Source organism: Engystomops pustulosus, chromosome 3 (assembly GCF_040894005.1).
Source record: "Engystomops pustulosus chromosome 3, aEngPut4.maternal, whole genome shotgun sequence".
In the NCBI taxonomy this organism is placed as follows: Eukaryota; Metazoa; Chordata; class Amphibia; order Anura; family Leptodactylidae; genus Engystomops; species Engystomops pustulosus.
Genome location: NC_092413.1, coordinates 101,223,040 through 101,242,026, shown reverse-complemented (window position 1 = coordinate 101,242,026; position 18,987 = coordinate 101,223,040). Strand labels below are relative to the sequence as shown.

General features: G+C 37.5%; 1 protein-coding gene across 40 annotated transcripts in view; it reads right to left on the bottom strand.

Moving 5' to 3' along the window:
• TRDN (triadin) overlaps nt 1–17,489 on the bottom strand; it is a 478,227-nt gene extending 460,738 nt beyond the window's left edge. For all 40 annotated transcript variants that reach the window (XR_011854160.1, XR_011854161.1, XM_072141623.1 and 37 more), the window contains exons 1-2: nt 17,070–17,489; nt 1,101–1,310 (exon numbers count right to left, since the gene is read on the bottom strand). Coding sequence is in view for 38 of the 40 variants with exons in the window: in XM_072141623.1 (XP_071997724.1) it covers nt 1,101–1,310; nt 17,070–17,091 (232 nt within the window). In the remaining 2 variants the exon portion in view is untranslated. The remainder of the gene's footprint in view (nt 1–1,100; nt 1,311–17,069) is intronic.
• Nucleotides 17,490–18,987: the final 1,498 nt, after the last annotated feature.

Below are 18,987 nucleotides of genomic sequence, written 5' to 3'. Positions count from 1 at the left end.
CAGGTAAATGAGGCAAAGAGAAAAAGAATATGTAGAATTCTTCAACAGGAGACCTGGAGTACAGAATAACCTATCACATTGGAGACCTGGGTAAGGAAAATTCTGGTACCTTGGAGACCTTAGGTAAAGGATATTTATGCACATAGTAGACCTTGAAGGGTTAATACAGCGCATACAGTCTGGGCTAAGGGATAGTTCATCATATAGGAAACCTGTGAAAAGGTACAGTCTCTCTCATAGGAGAACAGGGTACAGGTTAATCTAACACATATGAAATTTTGGGAAAGGCATAATCTGGGAAACTTTGTGTAAAGGGTAGTCTAGTACATAGAAGTCTTTAGCTAATAGATAATCTAACACAAAGATAATATGGAATAAAGAACAGTCTAGTACATAAATATTATATCTAGGTGATGTGGGGAAAAAGGAAGTCTAGGGGACCTGAGTTGGCATAGTCAAGCAAATAGCAGACCTAAGCAACTGATAGTCTGGCACAAAAGAGAGTTCTAGAATAAATGGCGTGGCACATATGAGAAGTAAAAAAGAAAATTAACTCATTATTTAAAATGAGCTAAGGATATAGTGGTCTAGCAGATTCTAAATCAGAAACTCTAAAACCGTAAAGTTTTAGATACATTTAATGTATGCTGAATAATCTAATAAAATAGATTATATTTGATTTATTACAGTATTCATTTTACAGCAATAAATTGCTTCTTTTACCGTAAAATAATGCATAAATCACAAATCCTCAACATTCATTGGTTTTCAGAACCCAAAATTTCTTTTATGTTTCTATTTTCATATGTATAGTGCGTAAGTCTGTTCTGAGCTTAAAGGATCTCTACCACCAGTTAGAAGGATTGAAAACCAAGCACACTGACATGCTGGTGTGTGCACCCTCTGTCAGGATCAGCTCTTCTTTAAGCTCCCTGTGCTTTTGTATTTACGAAAAAAGCCTTTAACAATTATGCAAATGAGCCTGAGGGGCACCAGGGTTTTTTTTTTACTTAAAAATCCAGCATATAAAAAGATACACAAAGATCAAATCCTGCCAGGGGGAATACACCCTTTAAAATATCATCAAGGTCTAAACTTACCTGCAAAGTTTTTGTAATCCACTAAATCAAAAATGACAATGGCAACTGCTGACCACGTCACTATGAGGGCAACCACAAGAATCCATGCCGCTGGAGAGCTGAAAGTTGTCTTCAGGTCTTGTGATACTGATTTTGTCATTTTCAGTGGTGGTTTGTGGACAGATCCATTTTTGCCATCTATTACTGTTGTAGTGGTGGTAGATGAACGACCTGAAGGGTAAATGAAAAAGAAATAAAATGTGAAGTTTTCATTGTCTTTAATATGCACTTTAGATAAAGTAAGAGTTTCAACAAGAAATTAAGTAAGCTCCCTATGAAGTTTCTTTGGATATCAATATAAATATGTCTTGTTATTTCTCCCCAACATCCATACAATCCTCAAATCCAAAAGTAAAATTTGCAAGCAACATTTACATCAAAGAGGACTAAGCAGCAGTGTTTAAATGCCAATGAAATATACAAAACCACAGCTGATTCATGAAGGCAAATCCCACATAGTGGCACCTCATTTAAACAAAAATTACGCCTACATGCAGGCACATCAGCTTTCAAGAGTTTGCCTTTGGCCTAATCTTTTGCAAAAAAAAATATGTTTCATCTGCTGGATGGCTCAGCCTTTAACAGGTGTAATCATTGGCATGCAGCCATGTGCTACATGGGATTATACCCAGGGGTTCTTAACGTTCTAAACTTTAGAAGCACAAAAGAAGTCTAGAAAAACATTATTCAGAATCAGCAAAAATTATTTGAATATGTTTCTATTGTCCCATTTGAGGAAAACTAATGGGGATTTGAGCTACAGAAGCCTAATGATTTTGATAGAGTCTGTCAACAAGTTGGGGTTTTCCAGTCAACCAACATCTGACATCAAGATAAGGCACTGCCAGCTTGTAGGCTAAACTAAATATGGCATTAAAGGTTAAGTGTTCTGCATCAAAAGCATACCTTTCCTGAGAAACTCCATGGCATTAAAGTGGTCATCTGGGCTTAGAAAAATCTAGATAACTGGCCTGGGAAGTGCTGATAAAAAAAAGTTATGACCACTGCCTGTCAGTGCCATGACCTTGTTTGATGACCTTGTTTGATCCGACTACTTCCAGTTGCCTGGTACAGCATTGAATCTAACACTGTAACAGCCCTGTCCCTGTAAGCAAAAAGCAGCATGGCACTGTCAGGCAGTGGCACAGGACAACAGGAGCGACAGAGGAGGTAAGCATAACTTTTTTTTTGTTTCTACAGCCCTGTACACCCCCACAGGCCTGTTATCTACATTTTGCTGAGCCTTGACAACCCCTCTAATAAAGAGGAATACATTTTAGTTATATGCACATGAGTTTTATTGTGCACTGTGGTAGTGACCATGATGACTGGTGTATCATTTGCATATAAACAAAATTGAATCTCTCTCTTTGTTCTACCTATGGATGCAGGATACCTAACTTAAGCTTTTAGGAACCAATACCTACAGGGCCATATGTTTAGTTTATACATGGCTAGTTTACTGACAGATTCAATTTAAGTCTTTGTTGTCACTCAAAGATAAGCAAGAGTAGAGGTTACTTATCTCTTACCCTCTGCTGAGATGAATATGCATGTAATTGCTGTTATCTAGGGTGATAACTGTCAGCCACAACTGTTAATCTGATCTTCAACTAATGTCCTCAGCTGTTTCACAAAGATAATATAATGAATCCTTAAAAGATGTTGTGATTCCGGTACACTTATACTTAGAACACAAGCATTACATAAAAGACAGACACTAATACTTGGGCATTGATAGCATGCCTGGCATGTGTATCATTTAGAAATACAACATATTGCTCAGTAAAGTTTCTAGTTCGCTCTGCTACAAAATCAAGACCGAATGTTCTTCATGAAATCAAAGCATAAATATTTTTGGCTTGGTGCCTGCTCAACAAGTAGTAATATAGATGGGTCATAAACAAGATATGTAATCTAAATAATTAGACTCTTTATAAATAAATATTTTACTCTGAAAACTTTTTGCTTTATCCCTAAGTAAACTCCTTGCCAAGACTCCGTAATGAAAATGCTTTACAGTTCAATCTTTTTGCTTAATTGCTTCTTGTTTTGTCACAATCCTCCTCCATGTCGGAATCTATTTCTGTGTAGCTGAAAATCTTGTCTTTTGAATCCATAATGAAACCAAAGTACTGTACTGTGAGACAGATTTATGGGCCGGGTGCTAACATGAACAGCTGTGATTGCAAAATGCTAAACTGCTAACAATCAGCCCAAAGGGAGGCTTGACATGTATATAAAAAATATTCATCTGACAAGAAAATGAAGGGTTGTAGATGTGTAGAATATTTAACACATGTAATAGTTTGTTTAAGTATTTGTTTGATGATTTAAAAAATATATATGTATAGTTTATTTTATGACTTAAAAAGAGAAAGTTTTATTTTTGAATTTTGTTTTATTTACTTTCCTTTCATTAGCAATATAGTAAAAGAGGAGATCTCCCCCATAGTGTCTCTTTTAGGCCCCATGCAGACAGCTGTGTGCTTCACCTGGGCTGGAACTTGGGTGAAGCACACAACCCTCTCTATAGGTAGCTTAATGGTTGAGCCAAAAATCATCTCAAAGATAGGACTTCTTCTATCTTCGACGACGCAGCCACACGGCTTGGTCACTGTGCGATGAGACTCTATAAAGACCATGAGCTGCCCACACTTTGTTTGGCCAGTTCGCAGCCTCTGTACACTGGCGTGTGCATAAGTCCTTACTACAAGTGTTGAACGGAGTATTGGTGTGGGTTTGAGTTAACCTCCCACTTTTAATTCTTTAAATGCCACTAGCATATCGGCAGTACAGTGTGCCTCCATTTTGGGGAGGATTGTCACTCCCGGATGAGATCATTGGGAGCTTTGACCCTCCCTAAAATGGTGTTGGGAGCACAGCCACAGCTATTTCAATGCAGCTGGTGAATTTGCCATCAGCATTTAAACAGTTTGGGGTCCAGGTTTGGTCTTCAGGGGCCGTAGATTATTAAAATTAGGGTCCACTCATGAATACTTACTATGTAATTTCCATCCTGCCTTCCAGTAAATTTGATTTGTAAATTAACCAAGTATATGAGTAAATAAATAAGTAAATAAAGAATTCACCCCCCAAATGAACTTGCATCAGGAATTTCATTAATTGTTTTTTGTAAGGAGTTTTATTTAAAAAAAAAATTACTATACCTAGTAAACTTCAAATACCATACTGTAAATTAAAAATGGGTGTTTTATAGTATATGATAACCATTTGTTTACATAGCATATAGAAGCTCACTCTACACCAGTACCACTGCTGATTGTGATTTACAGTTTAAGGAGTTACCATGAAAATCTATCAACTTATTTGAGAACAGCAAATCATTCAAAATTTGATTCACTGAAGTTTTGCAAAATTTTTTAACAGATCGAATCAAATCAGCCCTATTGTCTTAGAAATTGCTATATAAACCGCTCAAGTGATCGTAAAAACTGATATTATAATAAAAGGTCCTATCTTGCTTAGTTAATTTACCACAATTTTTTAATTAGGGACAGGGCTAGCGAGGTTACCCCAATGCTAGTCCTATAGCGCTAACTCTAATGACAAAATTTGTAAAAAAAGAATGAAATAGGATCGTTTACATAAATAAAATACAACTGGAGCAACACTGGCTCATCTAAAGTGAATCAGAAAAATTGGGTACTGGGTAAGCATTGGATTTGAGTAAAATCTACAAATTGATGGATAGATTTTCTCATCTCAAAAGAAGGTTTGCTACCAATCTCCAAACAGTTGTGTTGGAGAACAGAATCTGCCACATGAAGGGAAGAGTTGTATCAGATTTTTATGTAAAATAGACCAGCTTTATTGCTCATAGCTAGTGATGAGCGGGCTTAAATTGCAATTTTCATGTCAGCACAAACTTTCTGGGTTTGGGTCACAGAAGACTTTAGCCGCAAGTTCAGGTTCGGCTAATTACCTGCTGGTAACATCTGCCATTACTGAGAGCATTGATAGGGGGTGTAACTGGTGGGGGTAAGCACCCAGAACCTGACACAACATGGACACAACTTCCAGGTTTGGGTTCATCTGAACCAGAACCTGAACAGGTCACTCATTCTATTCATAGCCACAGAGAAAATTATTATTGTCCTTTCTATAGAAGAGGTTTGAAAATAAAACCAGCAATGGCAGAAATTGAAAACACAGTTGAATTATTTGCAATTTAGCAAAGATAGTTCCATAAAAATATTGCTGTCTAGCCTTAAACTAAGTTTCCATACATAAAGCAGATGAACAAAGTTTTCTGAGCCAGACTCATGCTAAATCTGTCTTTGTATAAAATTGGTTGCACACAGAGGAACAATAAGGGTTCATGCCACTCTAACAGAAGAAAAACAGAGCATTACACTTAATGTGAACCCAATTCAAGTGGCTGCTTGGAATGAGAAGTGTATAAAATAAATAAAAGGTTAGATATTGTGCACATCTCAGCCTACTTCTTGCATGATTCCTTGATAACATTACTAATGCCATCTACACAGTAATATTTTGATTATGGTATTTTGCATACAATTAGCTATGGTGGTCCTATGGTTCATGCACCACAATCATTTGCATTCATTCACATTATAAATAAGGCGAAAGATTAAACAAAAATATGATATGCATATATAATTAGCTCACTACCAATTCATGGACTTCAGCCTTACATTCCAGTAAACAATTTAATATAAGAAAACTATTCTTCGATATATACTACTAGTCACTATTTAAAATTGTGAAATTAATGTATAAAACATGCAGATATTTGTTAAGGTGCTCAAAAGAAGCTAATAACCAAAAAAAAGTTAACTCTTTTTCCCACTCTGTGCACACCACATGTGAAATCATTAGATCTTCATCCAAGTTTAGTCCGACTTCAGTCCTCATACTTTAGAAAGCACAAGGATCCGTTTTTCTAGTCCTAACGTAATCCAAGTTGTGCCTGCTCTGAGCTACTTCCTTGAAACACGTACTGAAAAACTGATTGCACTAGGATGGCACCTGAATGGGATCCATTTTTTGTCCATGCACATATTGGGTAGAATTTATCAATGTGTTGCATGGTTCAACAGTGCAGAAATAGACAAGACTAGTCTTTTGCTGCTCCAGATTTATCACAGTGATAGATTCTGATGCATCGTAAGACTGTTGAATTCTATTTAAACCTACTTTTATTTGGTCTAAACTCTTCTGCACAATGAGCTGAATGGTCTCTATAGTTTAGGACATATTGTCAATTAATCTGAGTTTTGTTCAAGTACTTTCTGATGTAGACAGCACCTGCATCTGTAAGAGAAAATCACTTGGAACAAGGGACTTAAGAGTGGCATGGGCCATTACCTTGTTCCTTTGTATACAACCAATTTATGTGAATGCATGCAAAGGTCTTTGTTGAGCGAACCCAAACAGCACAGTTTGGGTTTGTAGCAAACTTTTCTTGATTTGGTTCCCCTGGGATTAGAAGTTCTGTGTTGGGCTCAACCTCCTCCTGTGGTTAATGATCAGTACTGGCAGAGCAAAAGGATGCTGGCACCTTTGCCAGTTAACATCCATGATTGGTGTCAGCACTGAATTCAGGTTGGTGTCTGGATTTGGTACTTGAACAGGCTTTTGAAATTCAAAGGATCCACTCATCACTAGTTATTACTGGTTCACATTATGTCAGTTCATAGAGGTCTAAGCATGGTTGCTCATATAATATACCATGTAACCATATCCCTAATTATTTAGATTACTATTCTGCTTCAACTTATGATTCTGTGTCAGACTGTGCCAGTAAATGTATAAAACGTGCTGCTGCTGGTAAGTTTTGGGGCAATACTGCTAAGAGTCAGGGCACTAGACCCCAAAGTATAAGCTAGTATAAGCTCATTGCAACCAACCATAAAAGGAAACATGAAAAGAGATGATAGAGACCCAGAGGGGGGATTTAACAATGTGTCTCAAGTTCCACTAGTTTCTAGCTGGAAAACACTAGTCTTTGCTGTGCCAGATTTATCACTGTGATGATTTATTCTGGTGCAGTATAAGACTGTCAGTCCCTACTTTAGACCTACTTTTAGTTGGTGTAAATTGTGCATCAGAATTTTGGCGCATGGACGATTTCCTGCAAGCCACACGCCTTTCTCATGAGGCCATGCCTATTTTCCTGAAGGACACGCCCCTTAATCGGACAAGTCGGAAAAGTGCCAAAAAAGGTCTTAAAGCCTTGATATGTGTGGCGCAAGGCATTTTAGACAGTGTTTTTGCCACGAAACCTCCAGAATTGTGGTGCAAGTGCGTTCATAAAGCCCCATTTTCCATCTACCTTTCATTGCTATCTCGTCCCTTTTTAGAAGAAAGCAATTAAAACAGGTCAATTTGGTACAGTTTTCCGAGCTCATGCAGAAAGACTGGCTGGTACAGTACAGCTTCAGCCAATAGATGATAGAAAAGGGGTGAGCTGACAACTACAGCTACACATCCCAGTAATATACAGCAATAGTTATTAGTTTCTGTAGTAGGCCTTTGTGTACACAGCACCTATTTTAAATGATCTTGATTACTGAATAAAATACAAGTTTATACAAGGTCGACTTTAAGATTAGAAAAAAACTACTAAACCTTTCAATTGATTTATCATCCCATACAAATAAAATAATGCATATACATCAAATGTACTTTTAGGACAATTCTTTTCTTTTTTCTGTGAATTATCCAGTCTTCAAACCGATAGCCGTTGTTACAATTTCTGATTTCATTTAGATATGTTATGAGCACAACTATGCTGGCTCTGTACTAATCTAAGCTTATATCTGGCTACATTAATATTTAGATAATGGGGTCATGAGACGCTCCTGAGTGATAATGAATAATAAAATTGAATTTCAATTTACCAAATGACTCTACTTATTTTTTTTCACAGAAGAAGCTACATGCATCACCTATTTACATATTCTGGGTACACCACAGAGAGCTTTCCAAGTCAGGCCAGACCCAGTGAAGCAATTAATCATTAGCCCTTCTGGTATTAATTTCACTTTCCATTACATAAAATAAGCAGAGTTGCTGCAATATTTTAGTAAGTGTTGGTAAGTGAAGCTAGAAAAGTGTAGATGAATGCATCATCATTTAATCAGGAAGATGAATATTTATGATGCAATTAAAACATAAAATTCTTGAGAAGATACTATAGTCTTAGTGTATATATTTACTTGGCAAATAAAATAAATCATGAGTCAGAAGATAAAGGTTTTAAATGGATCCTGCCACAATCAGTTTTACCAGTAAATTAGCAGCACCTTTGGGTAGGGTATGAAGTAATCTTTTTTGCTTTGCCTATGTATTTGAAAAAACAACATTTATTTAAGCAAATCACTCCCAAATTCACATGCCCAAAAGCAGTAAATAGTAAAATTTTGCCTGAAATGAAGCATGCTGAGAGTCTGGAGTAGGAGCATCACATAGATGTCATAATCTTGGTCCCTATAACCCAGAGAACCATATTTTTAAATCAGTGCGCAGTTAGAAAAGATAGTGTTATTCTGTTATTTACAATTGTGTCTGATGCTAGAGGATAAATCTAGTGTAGCATAAGACTGCCTTGTCATACTTGGCACCTCCTATTAGTTAGATTAGATTACACCATAAACCTGCACAAACATTCTGGAGCTTTTGCATTATATTTGGCACAGAGACTCTTTGGTCCAAAGCCATTCCGCTTTTCATAGGCCACACCTTATTTATTGTAAAATCTAATAGAAGTGGCCCAAACAATTTTTTTTTCTTAAACAGAATGCCAAAACTGACCGACTGAAAATTTACTAACTACATCCATCCCTGTTTTTTCAGCACAGGGAACTGGTGCGTTCCTTATAGGGGAATTCCCATCAGGGCACTCACATTTAATTTATTTCATTTACCACATGTAAACATTTCTTCAATTGCATGTTATTAAAAAAATGTTTCTGTGTTAAGATAATTTCTCATAAATGTAGCCATGTCGTCCCAAATAGCTTCCTAGGATACGACCACCCCACATTTGTACATGTGGTGGCCAGACATGTACTATTGAGTCCTGCCTGGCCACCTGGATTCAGCAATTATTGCCACAGGACGGCTGGGGGACCTGCAGTAACTCCCGGAAATGTCATATTCATATTTCATGTTTCTTTGTGCAATCAGTCCAGCAGAGGTGGCCGTATCCAAGCACACAGTCTTGTTTCTAAGTCTTGAAAAAAGCATCAGCCTAATAAGGTATGTCTCAGACTGCCTACCGACTATGTCAGACACTCTAATGGTGTTTCAGGTAAATTGTCACATACTACACTTATACTGAGCTAATATAAAGCTTTTCCACACGATCTGACAAAAATAAATAGCAGGTAATGTTTCCTGTGGTGGTGACTCATATATAACTACTTTCTTATTTATTTTTCAACCAGGTTTGTTACAGATTTTTTTTTATTTATGTGTAAAAAAGCTGCTTAACCCATGTGTGATTTTTGTCCATAAACATACTGCAGTATTTACAGTCAATTAAAGGTATTTAGAACAAACTCTAAAAAGGAAACCTCTTTGACCATAATTCAATCCATCACTTCTTTTTTTATCAATTAAGAATGTGTCGAGGAAGCAATATATGTCTTTTTCTCAGACACTTGGCAGGAGGCTGACGACTTGTGATTGCTTTGAGGATTTTATTAGAACTAATTTGTCAATAAGGTTGACAAAAATTCTAAAGTGGGGATTAGCAGATCTTGCAAGCCAAGAGCGAAATATTTATCATGATGGTCTGGAGGAATTTCGAGGAGCACAGAATAAGATTCAAATGTAAGATGCTATTTTCATCACATAGTGAGAGGATATGAGCAAACTGTCTCATTTACATAACAAAGGCCTTCTCACAGGTTTGGATTCCCTATCCCTCTGACAGTCTGACATTAGCCAATAGCAGGGGAAGGCTTTTGATGTTCTCTATGGAAATGGAACACAGCACAAAAAATGACAAGCTTTGTACGTTACCTTTTATTATATATTCCAATAGAAAATATGTATTTTTATGACAAAATGTTAACTACATTAGAACTCTCTTCTGAATGCATATAATGATAGGTATGGACATAAATTGTTCTGGGCATGGTATGATTATGGTGCACTGACCCTCTGTAACTAGTGTTGAAGGGAACCTGTCAGGCAAATTAACCTCCAAAACTAAATATATTTTCATAAACTTCCATTAGAAAGCATTGCCCCTATCTCTTCATTGCCCCCTATCTCCCTCTACATACCTGTAAACTTAAACAATCAGGTACTAAAGCTGTATACAAATGACCTGAGAGAGGTCCAATGAATCATTATCATATTCAGTTGTTCAGTTTATTCATGAGTGGGAGGCACATCCATACCCCCTGTGCTTGACTGACAGCCTGTATAATGATGTGACACTCCTGGTGCTTCTGCCTCTATTTGCTTCCTGGACCTATTGGCCCCTGCAGCCTGTCTGTGTATGCAATACTCATATACACATGGATGACAGTCTGTATAATGTGACACTTCTGGAGCTGGCAGCCCCGCCCCCTGAGGCCTGTGTGTTTATGAGATACTCCTATACACATTACTGACAGCCTGTAGAATAATGTGAAAGTCTTGGTGCTGCTTCTTTGTGCTTCCTGGTGCTGGAGACCATGCCCACTGCAGCCTGTGTGTGTATGAGATACTCCTATACACATGACTGACAGCATGTATAAAGATGTGATACTCCTGGTGCTGGCGGCCACATTCCCTGCAGCCTGTGTGTGTATGAGATACTCCTATACACATGACTGACAGCCTGTATATTGATGTGACACTCCTGATGCTGGATCCTGTATGTACTTCCTGCAGGTGGTGGCCACGCCCGCTGCAGCCTGTGTGTGTATGACATACTCCTATACACATGACTGACATCCTGTGTAATGATGTGACACTCCTGGTGCTGGCTGCTCTCTATATTTCCTTTTTCTGGCAGCCACGCTCCCTGTAGCCTGTGTGTGAGAGATATTCAACTGCTCTAGGATGCAGGAATGTGTATGGATGAGCATGTCAGATACAAACATAGCTGATGTCTGTGTCTCTAACATGTGTATAACAGAAGACAGCATGTCCAGTAGATAAAGCACAAGCTCTAGCAATGATTTATTATACATTAAACACAGACATGAGCAGGGGGAGGGGAGAGGTAACAGAGGTGACATCACTGCCTCTGACCATGTTCCCAGAATCATTTACATAATATAGAAAAGATGATTTTAGAATTATTAATGTATGTATTGACTAGAAAAAGGCTGGGATAGAATCCTTGTGAGCCACTCTAACAGGTAGTGGTGACAGAATTAGTGACAGAGACCTGATGAAAGGTGTTGCCAAAAATAAATAGATCGATTCATAGTAAAAATAATGATAATAATGATAGTAGAGCCTAATAGTAGCAGCATTTCCCATGCAAATGCACTCCATTTGCCAATCAAAGCTTAAAAATAAGGAGAGTGGAAAAGAGAACGTTCACCACCATGTTAGGGTGAAGGACCAAGAACTCAAAAGTCAATTGCACTATTCCTAGGAACAACCGGCTTGGAACCCAGACAGTTTAGAAATTTTAAACTTTAAAGACTATAGGTTTTGAGATCAATAGGGCCTAGAGAAGAACACACTGTTGCTGCAACCCAGGAGTTGTGGAACAGCCAAGGTTGTGTCTGAATGTCTATTATTAAAGCCCCCCTTCACTGTAATTGATCCTGAATCCAGAGACATCACTAACCAGATCTTCTAAAGTCCAATGCATGATGTCAATCACAGAGGAGGAGGCGTTCAGAGCTGTTAAACTCTCCTCCTCCTTGACTTTACACAGCCAATTTACAGCTCATTTCGAAGTTGATTTTCAGTATGATGCCACCACACTGGGCCATGAAAGAAACAAAAACTAGAAGGTGTTACACTGCTTGACAATAACGCTGGCAGTGGTTTAATAGTTTGAGTTTAGGATATAGTCCTTCATGCCCCTGTATGGGGTTTATATGCTACCTATCCAGTAGAGCATTTCATTTTTCATTTTTCATGGTCCTAATATCTTCAACCTTCAGTGTCAGTCTTCAAGCTGCATTACTTTCATATAAAGATTGCGTTGGAAGGTAATATTAATATATAGTCCACACTACATTGAAAACACAAAAGTTATGCCTGCGACAGAATAATGATGGTGTTTAAAATAATAGCTTAGTCTAACAAATTAAACTTAGAACAAGCACCAAAAATAAGGTGCCAACAAACTTGGCACACCCTCTAAACATTCCACACAGGCCATTCATGAAGCTGTAAGGATATACCACCTGTTTTAGCTTTTTCCCACTGCCAAAAGCAGGATAAGAATTCATCCAACTGCTGACCAAAATAAAAGGGCTTGCATCAGCCATATGTCTGTGAAGGCTACAGAGTCATTATGCCCTTACAACATGTTATGAACAGTTAGATTTTTAGAGACCATGAAAAACTGGCAGAATGATTTATGGCATAAATGTGAAATTTGAACAAACATATTTCAGCATTTAAACATAGCATTACTAGTGGATGAATTGACAGATTTTGTCACTAGATCAAAATGACAAAATCTTTATGGTTTGACGAACAGCTGCCTCATGTTTATATGATGTTTATTCAGGATTTGTGTTAAAAGCAATTTCTACTCTAAAATTAATTGTGTGTTTTCAGATTTACTTATGACTTTTTAAAAAATTTTTTTTGCCTTTTGTGCTTTTGAGTGTTACAATTATTTGAAACATTGTGTAATATAATATGTAATATTATGCAACCTGTAAGAATCCCAAAACATTACATAGCTGCAGACCCTGTTTGCCTGCCATGATACTTTACATATTCTACTTTTTAGTGTTCTCCGATTATTTGTATACTGTGTGCTGGTATTAGAAAACCTATTGTAAACATGTTCCTTGCCATGAAAGGCAAATATTAGTATCTTATTCCTCTAATTCTAGTAACGTGACCAGAAAGTGGTTTTTGTTCATGTCCTTACTATGCAATTGAAAGTATGATTTTCTACATTAAGGGAGGGTGTGGTCAAATTTACATTTGTAAAATGAGCCTAGTGTTAGGCCTCAATCACACCGCCATATGCTCGCCCAGACTGGATCTTGGGCATAGCACCCTGCTGGGTAGAGAAGGGTGGAGGAGCACTCCTCACCCCTCCCCTCTCCATTGAAAGTCGAGCTGACACAAATCAAGCAAAATCTAAGATATGTTCTATATTTAGCACCATGGCCATCTTCCTCGGTCACAGTGAGGTAAGACGCCATACACCACCACACCGGGATTCTATTGTGGCCATGATCTGGCTACTACTTGTGTGGCCGGAGCACAGACACAATTACAGCAGTGTGAATGGAGCTTTAGCCTACGCCTGACATACATAAAAACCTAGTCACATGATGTGGAATAAAAGCCAACCAGTTTATCTATTCCAAAAGGCACAGACTCCTAACTGTGGCCAGTGTTACTTTGATGTCTTAGAATCCACACAGTGAGGGGACTGGTTTGGCTAGGAGAGAGGTCTCCCACTTGGGTCTAGGAAGAAAGTTAAATCCCTATGGAGATATGGAGAACATGGATCATGAATAATAATAATTGAAGTCCATTGTCTGTCTTCTCCACTTATCTAATACTTATACGACCTGTATATTTTTAGGAAAGTAGTTACTGTATGTGCTGCATTTAAATAAATTATTTAGATACAAAAGTTGGAGTTTTATATTTTAAAAAAATGGCGTTGTATTACAGTACCAGAAGGTGCATAAAGACTCCATGTGAAAATGTGCATGGTCTACAGATTTTATAGTTTATACCAAGTCAATTTACTTCTGCAGATTCACATGGATCTCTACTCTTTCTATGGAGGAGGATAAATACTCTGTGAAATCACCAGCCCAATTTGGATAAAAAAGATTCTAAAGGGCCGGGAATACAAATTTGTCGATTTCATCTTGTTCCTGATGTTGCGTAATGTCTGTGGAATTACTACTCATGTCATCCTATATTCTTCATGACACCCTGTTCATCCTCAATGGTGGTAGCTAGAGAGCAAATTCCAGCGAAGTCTGACAATTTTCAATCATAACTAATATCATAGTGTTTGAAAAAAAAAAAAATATATATATATAGATAGAAAACTCTGGGTAAGATGTGCCTGTTATCTTAGTTTGACTTTTCAATGCTTTACATGCTGAACGAGGCTTCTACCAAGCAAATAGTCAAAGTGAAATTATTACCAGTATTTATCAGGAGTCAAAAGAAGCAACATTCAGAGATGAAATATCATGTTATGGTTTTCTGTATATTTGAAAGGTTTATGTTTACTCATACAAAGGTCTTGTCTTTAGTCAAAGCCACTTGAAATAATAAAAATCGTTGTAGATAGCGTCTTTATCTTTTGTAGATACAGAGAAAGCAATTGCATGTCTTACATTACAGTACTTTCAATATTCATTAAGAGACTTCTATATTAAATATAATTTGAGAACAGCCATGTACTGTTCTAGAAGTAAGGTTTCCTTTTCTTTCAGGAATTTTAACATTTTACTACATTCCACAAATTATCATGACACCTCCTGTTGTCAGATTTGCCATCATGGCCATCACACTTAAACAGACTGTGGGGTAGATTTGTCAAGGTTTGTACTGGTACAAGGCCAGTAATTTCGACTACCCATTGCTGACATCACCTCCTTGCCAAATGGGCAGGTAGGGGTGTGGAGTTGGCCATGCCAGAGCATCTTAATATTACTGGCCTGACATGCTGAGCAGGGGAACATCAGGAGCAAACCAGGAATTGCATTTCCCCATGTCACCCCCACGCCAAGTAAGCAGTGAGGGGCATTGGGTGCATTGTGCCAAAGCCTCTTAATATATCTGGCCAGACATGAGGGGCGGGGGGGGGGGGGCATATCAAGAACTGACCCACATTCTTGATAAATTCCCCACATTCCTGTTAACCCACTAAACTAACAATCCCACTAGGTATGCTATTCCATATTCTTTGTAGAATTCCCTCTTTTATGTAAAATCTGGTCCATTTGTCTATTCAAAAAAATCTCTTTCAAAGTCACATATAAGTGACTGAGATGAATGGCTAAAAGAGGGAAAGTTTTTTAAATTCCCATGTCTAGGGGGTTGTTCTACACCAGCTAGAACCATGGCCCTGGTATATTATTGATGATAAGAAAAATAAGATTCTTGCCTTTTAATGGACATCTTAAATGACACTCCCCCTCAGGCTTATCAAAATATAAGAGTTTTCAGCTAATTTGATAATTAGTTAATTTTTCAACTAATGTAACATCAGAGTTGATTCTCTAGTAGGCAAAATTATGCTAAGGACATTTCACACCCTTTCTGAGGGTGCTGTTAGATTACTGGGGTCAAATCCGGTGACAGAGTCCCTTGGGTTGAGTATATGATTAAAGTACTGTATATTTTGGCTGTACCAATGATTATCTTTATTCTCTAGAAATAATACAGGTTCTTCATTCTTACAACAATTGCTTAACATACTAAAATACAATTTAAGCCTGATACTAGAAAGCCAAAGCTTGCACACCATCTAATGGGCATCCTCCATATTGGAGGAAGTGACATGCATAGCTTGTAAGCCACACAATGTAACCATTGCAATGGATTGCACTGGACAGTGAAACCAAGGGAATATTTACTGCACAAGTTTCAATTAACTTGTGTCAAAATCTGTCACCACTATAATTATTAAAGCCAGATAACAAAACATGTCATGTTTTTTTTTTGTTCATGATTATGCTGACTGCTATCTTAACTTTGTTCTGTTAACAGGACAAGGCACACATTTTACAACAGTCTCATGGCCATGGACAGCAAAGGGTTATAGATGACTTTCTGAGGTCTATGGAGAGTTTTCAAGGTATGCTGCGTACAGATGGGCCTGGCTGTAATATCAACTAAGTAGAGAAGGAAATGATGGTATTTTCTAAAGAGAAGTTTTCATCTATTTTAACCATGGCCATATATATATATATATATATATATATATATATATATATATATATATATATAGGCTGTATATGTGTATAAAAATAGATAGATATATATATATATATTCAGTATTTAGAGTTAGATAGAGTTAGAGTTAGACAGGTGTTTTTTAGTGACACATTCCCTTTAAAGAAGATGATGTTGCCTCATTCACTGCCATTTTGTGACGTATCAGGGAAGACATCTACTAAATTACACGATAACCATCTCTGATCTCAGTATTTTACAGCACCCATGAAAACCCTCTAGCCCTCTACTAGAAATCACACATAATATCAATAATATAAACAATGCATACACATAAACACATTTCACCAGTTGTATAACTATAATCCCGTTATGAAAGATAAAATATTCTTAACAACAGGTGTCTGAGTATTTCTTAACTGCAGGTATGCATATGTACAATGTGAAAATGACCACACTCTATGGTTAAAAGGACAAGGAGCTGATGAGTCCAATAAAGCTGTTCTAATGTCACATTAGAAGACAGAGATTATCCATGGCAGGCATCCTATTTCAAGTTATTTATAGAGGCAACAAGAGATTTTATTTTCCAGCTACTAAACATACAAAAAATATAAAGTTAAAACAATTTACTCTCAATCTAAAGATAATTCTAAATTTCTTTCCTATAACTGGAAATAGTATTTGCTACATACCAACAGTCAACAAAAGCAAACATTCTTTCCCTTCCAAATGAATAGAGCAAAACAAAATAGAAGTTTTGTCAGGAACGACACATTTAATTATCGACATACTTAACGTAACATTAACTTTATCATTGCAAATCAATACAAACTAATAGTGTATTAAAAATGCTTGAATTACCTTCAGCTGTGCTTTCCGTCATGGCACTGTTTGGACGTTAAGGAATCAATGGCAGTAGCAGGTCATAAGTCTTCAGGTGTAGAGACGCGTTATTTTTTTAAGTTTTTGGGTCGGATTCTGTGTTTCGTAACTCAGTTCCTTCCTCTTTTATGCTGCCTGGAACTAGATCAATTACTGCGTCTCCTCCTGAAGGCTAACGGTAAGAAGTCCTCTGATCAAACTAAGAGTTTCCAGGTCACTACTTGAAAAGTTTTACAGTCCTTCTGAGGATCCCTAATAATAATAATATCAGGTATTCAACTCTAAGAAGAACCGAAAATCTGAGACAGCAAAAAAAAGCAAAGGAACTGATTAGAGCCAGTCAGGGCCCTGCAGCTTGTCTCATAATAACTGCACTTTGCAGGGGACAAGTCTCCGAGTGTCTTGTAACATTATCCATTAATGTTCAGGTTTATTCTTAGCACACTTGCTTCTGCATTCTTCTTGGCCTTATTTGGTTGAGGGTGGGTCCCATCTGTGTTGTCTATCAAGTACTCATGTCATTCACTCCTTCACTGCCAGAGAAGACCCCCCACTCTTACTAGTCCTGCAAAATAATATTTACACCATAATATCTAACTCCAGTGACCTACATCTACATTATGTTAACATGGTGCTATTTTTGGCATAATGTATCTATAATATAACTTTAAATACAGAAGCAGGGATGGTGATATAAAACACAAGTGTAGCAGAACTGAATATTTGCATCAACTATTAAGGTAGACCATAACTGAGTTCACATTCCACCTGCAGTCCTGTGAAATTACAGTGAAAACCCATCTGTAAAATGAAAAACCTGCTTTCACAAAATCAGCTCAATTACATCTGTATACATATGGGCCCACATTTATCAAAAACAGTGAAAACTTCAGTATGTGCAGTTTGCTTGTAGAGTGTGCAGGAGGTGCCAGATTCATGAATCGTGGCACATGTTCTTCACGAATCTGGCGCCCCTGCACTGCTCGGGAAGTGTGCCCCATTTTTTTTGTTCATGCTGCACAAATGTGAGCAGACAGAATTGTGGTGCACGGTGCGACTAAGCACTAACACGTCCTTTTTGGTACACATTTTAATGGACACAGTACAGCTGTGACACAAAACTGGTGCAAACACTTTATAAATATACGTGAAAGCATTTTTTATGTTCTTTCTAGTGCAATTGTTCTTTTCAAGTGGATTGAAAACTGTCTGAAGGATCATATCCAGAGAGTTGTGGTCAATGATTCCTACTCGGAATGGTCACCAGTTATGAGTGGTGTACCTCAGGGTTCTGTGCTTGGCCCACTACTATTTAATTTATCTATTAATGATATAGAGGTAGGAATTAAAATCACAAGAGGCAACAGGGCTTTTTTACTATGAGAACTGTCAATCTGTGGAAAAGCCTGCCTCAGGCCCTGGTCACAGCAGGGACAGCAGAAAGCTTCAAGAAGGGTCTAGATGCCTTTTTACACCTAAATAACATTGATTGTTATGTTATGTAGAATTGTTTCCCCTAAATCCCTTCCTCAGCCAATCCCTTCCCTTCCTTGGTTGAACTTGATGGACAAGTGTCTTTTTTCAACCGTATAAACTATGATACTATGGTACTATGATTCTTCCTCTTTAGGGGACCCTGGAGGGAAGCTACAATCCAAATTTCTCCATCATTTTCTATTGTACTGGTAAACTCAGGACACCAATACGATTAAAACATGTAATACAGCAATTTAAGTTACTGCTTAAATTGTTGTGTTGGCACTTTGCGACATATAAGTGGGTTTTGGTTGTAGCTTGGGCACTATGTCTCCAAAAGGTTTGCCATCACTGCTCTAGGGTGAAGTAAGTTTTCTGATAGATAGATAGATAGATGTAAAATATTTTTGTTAACCTATTC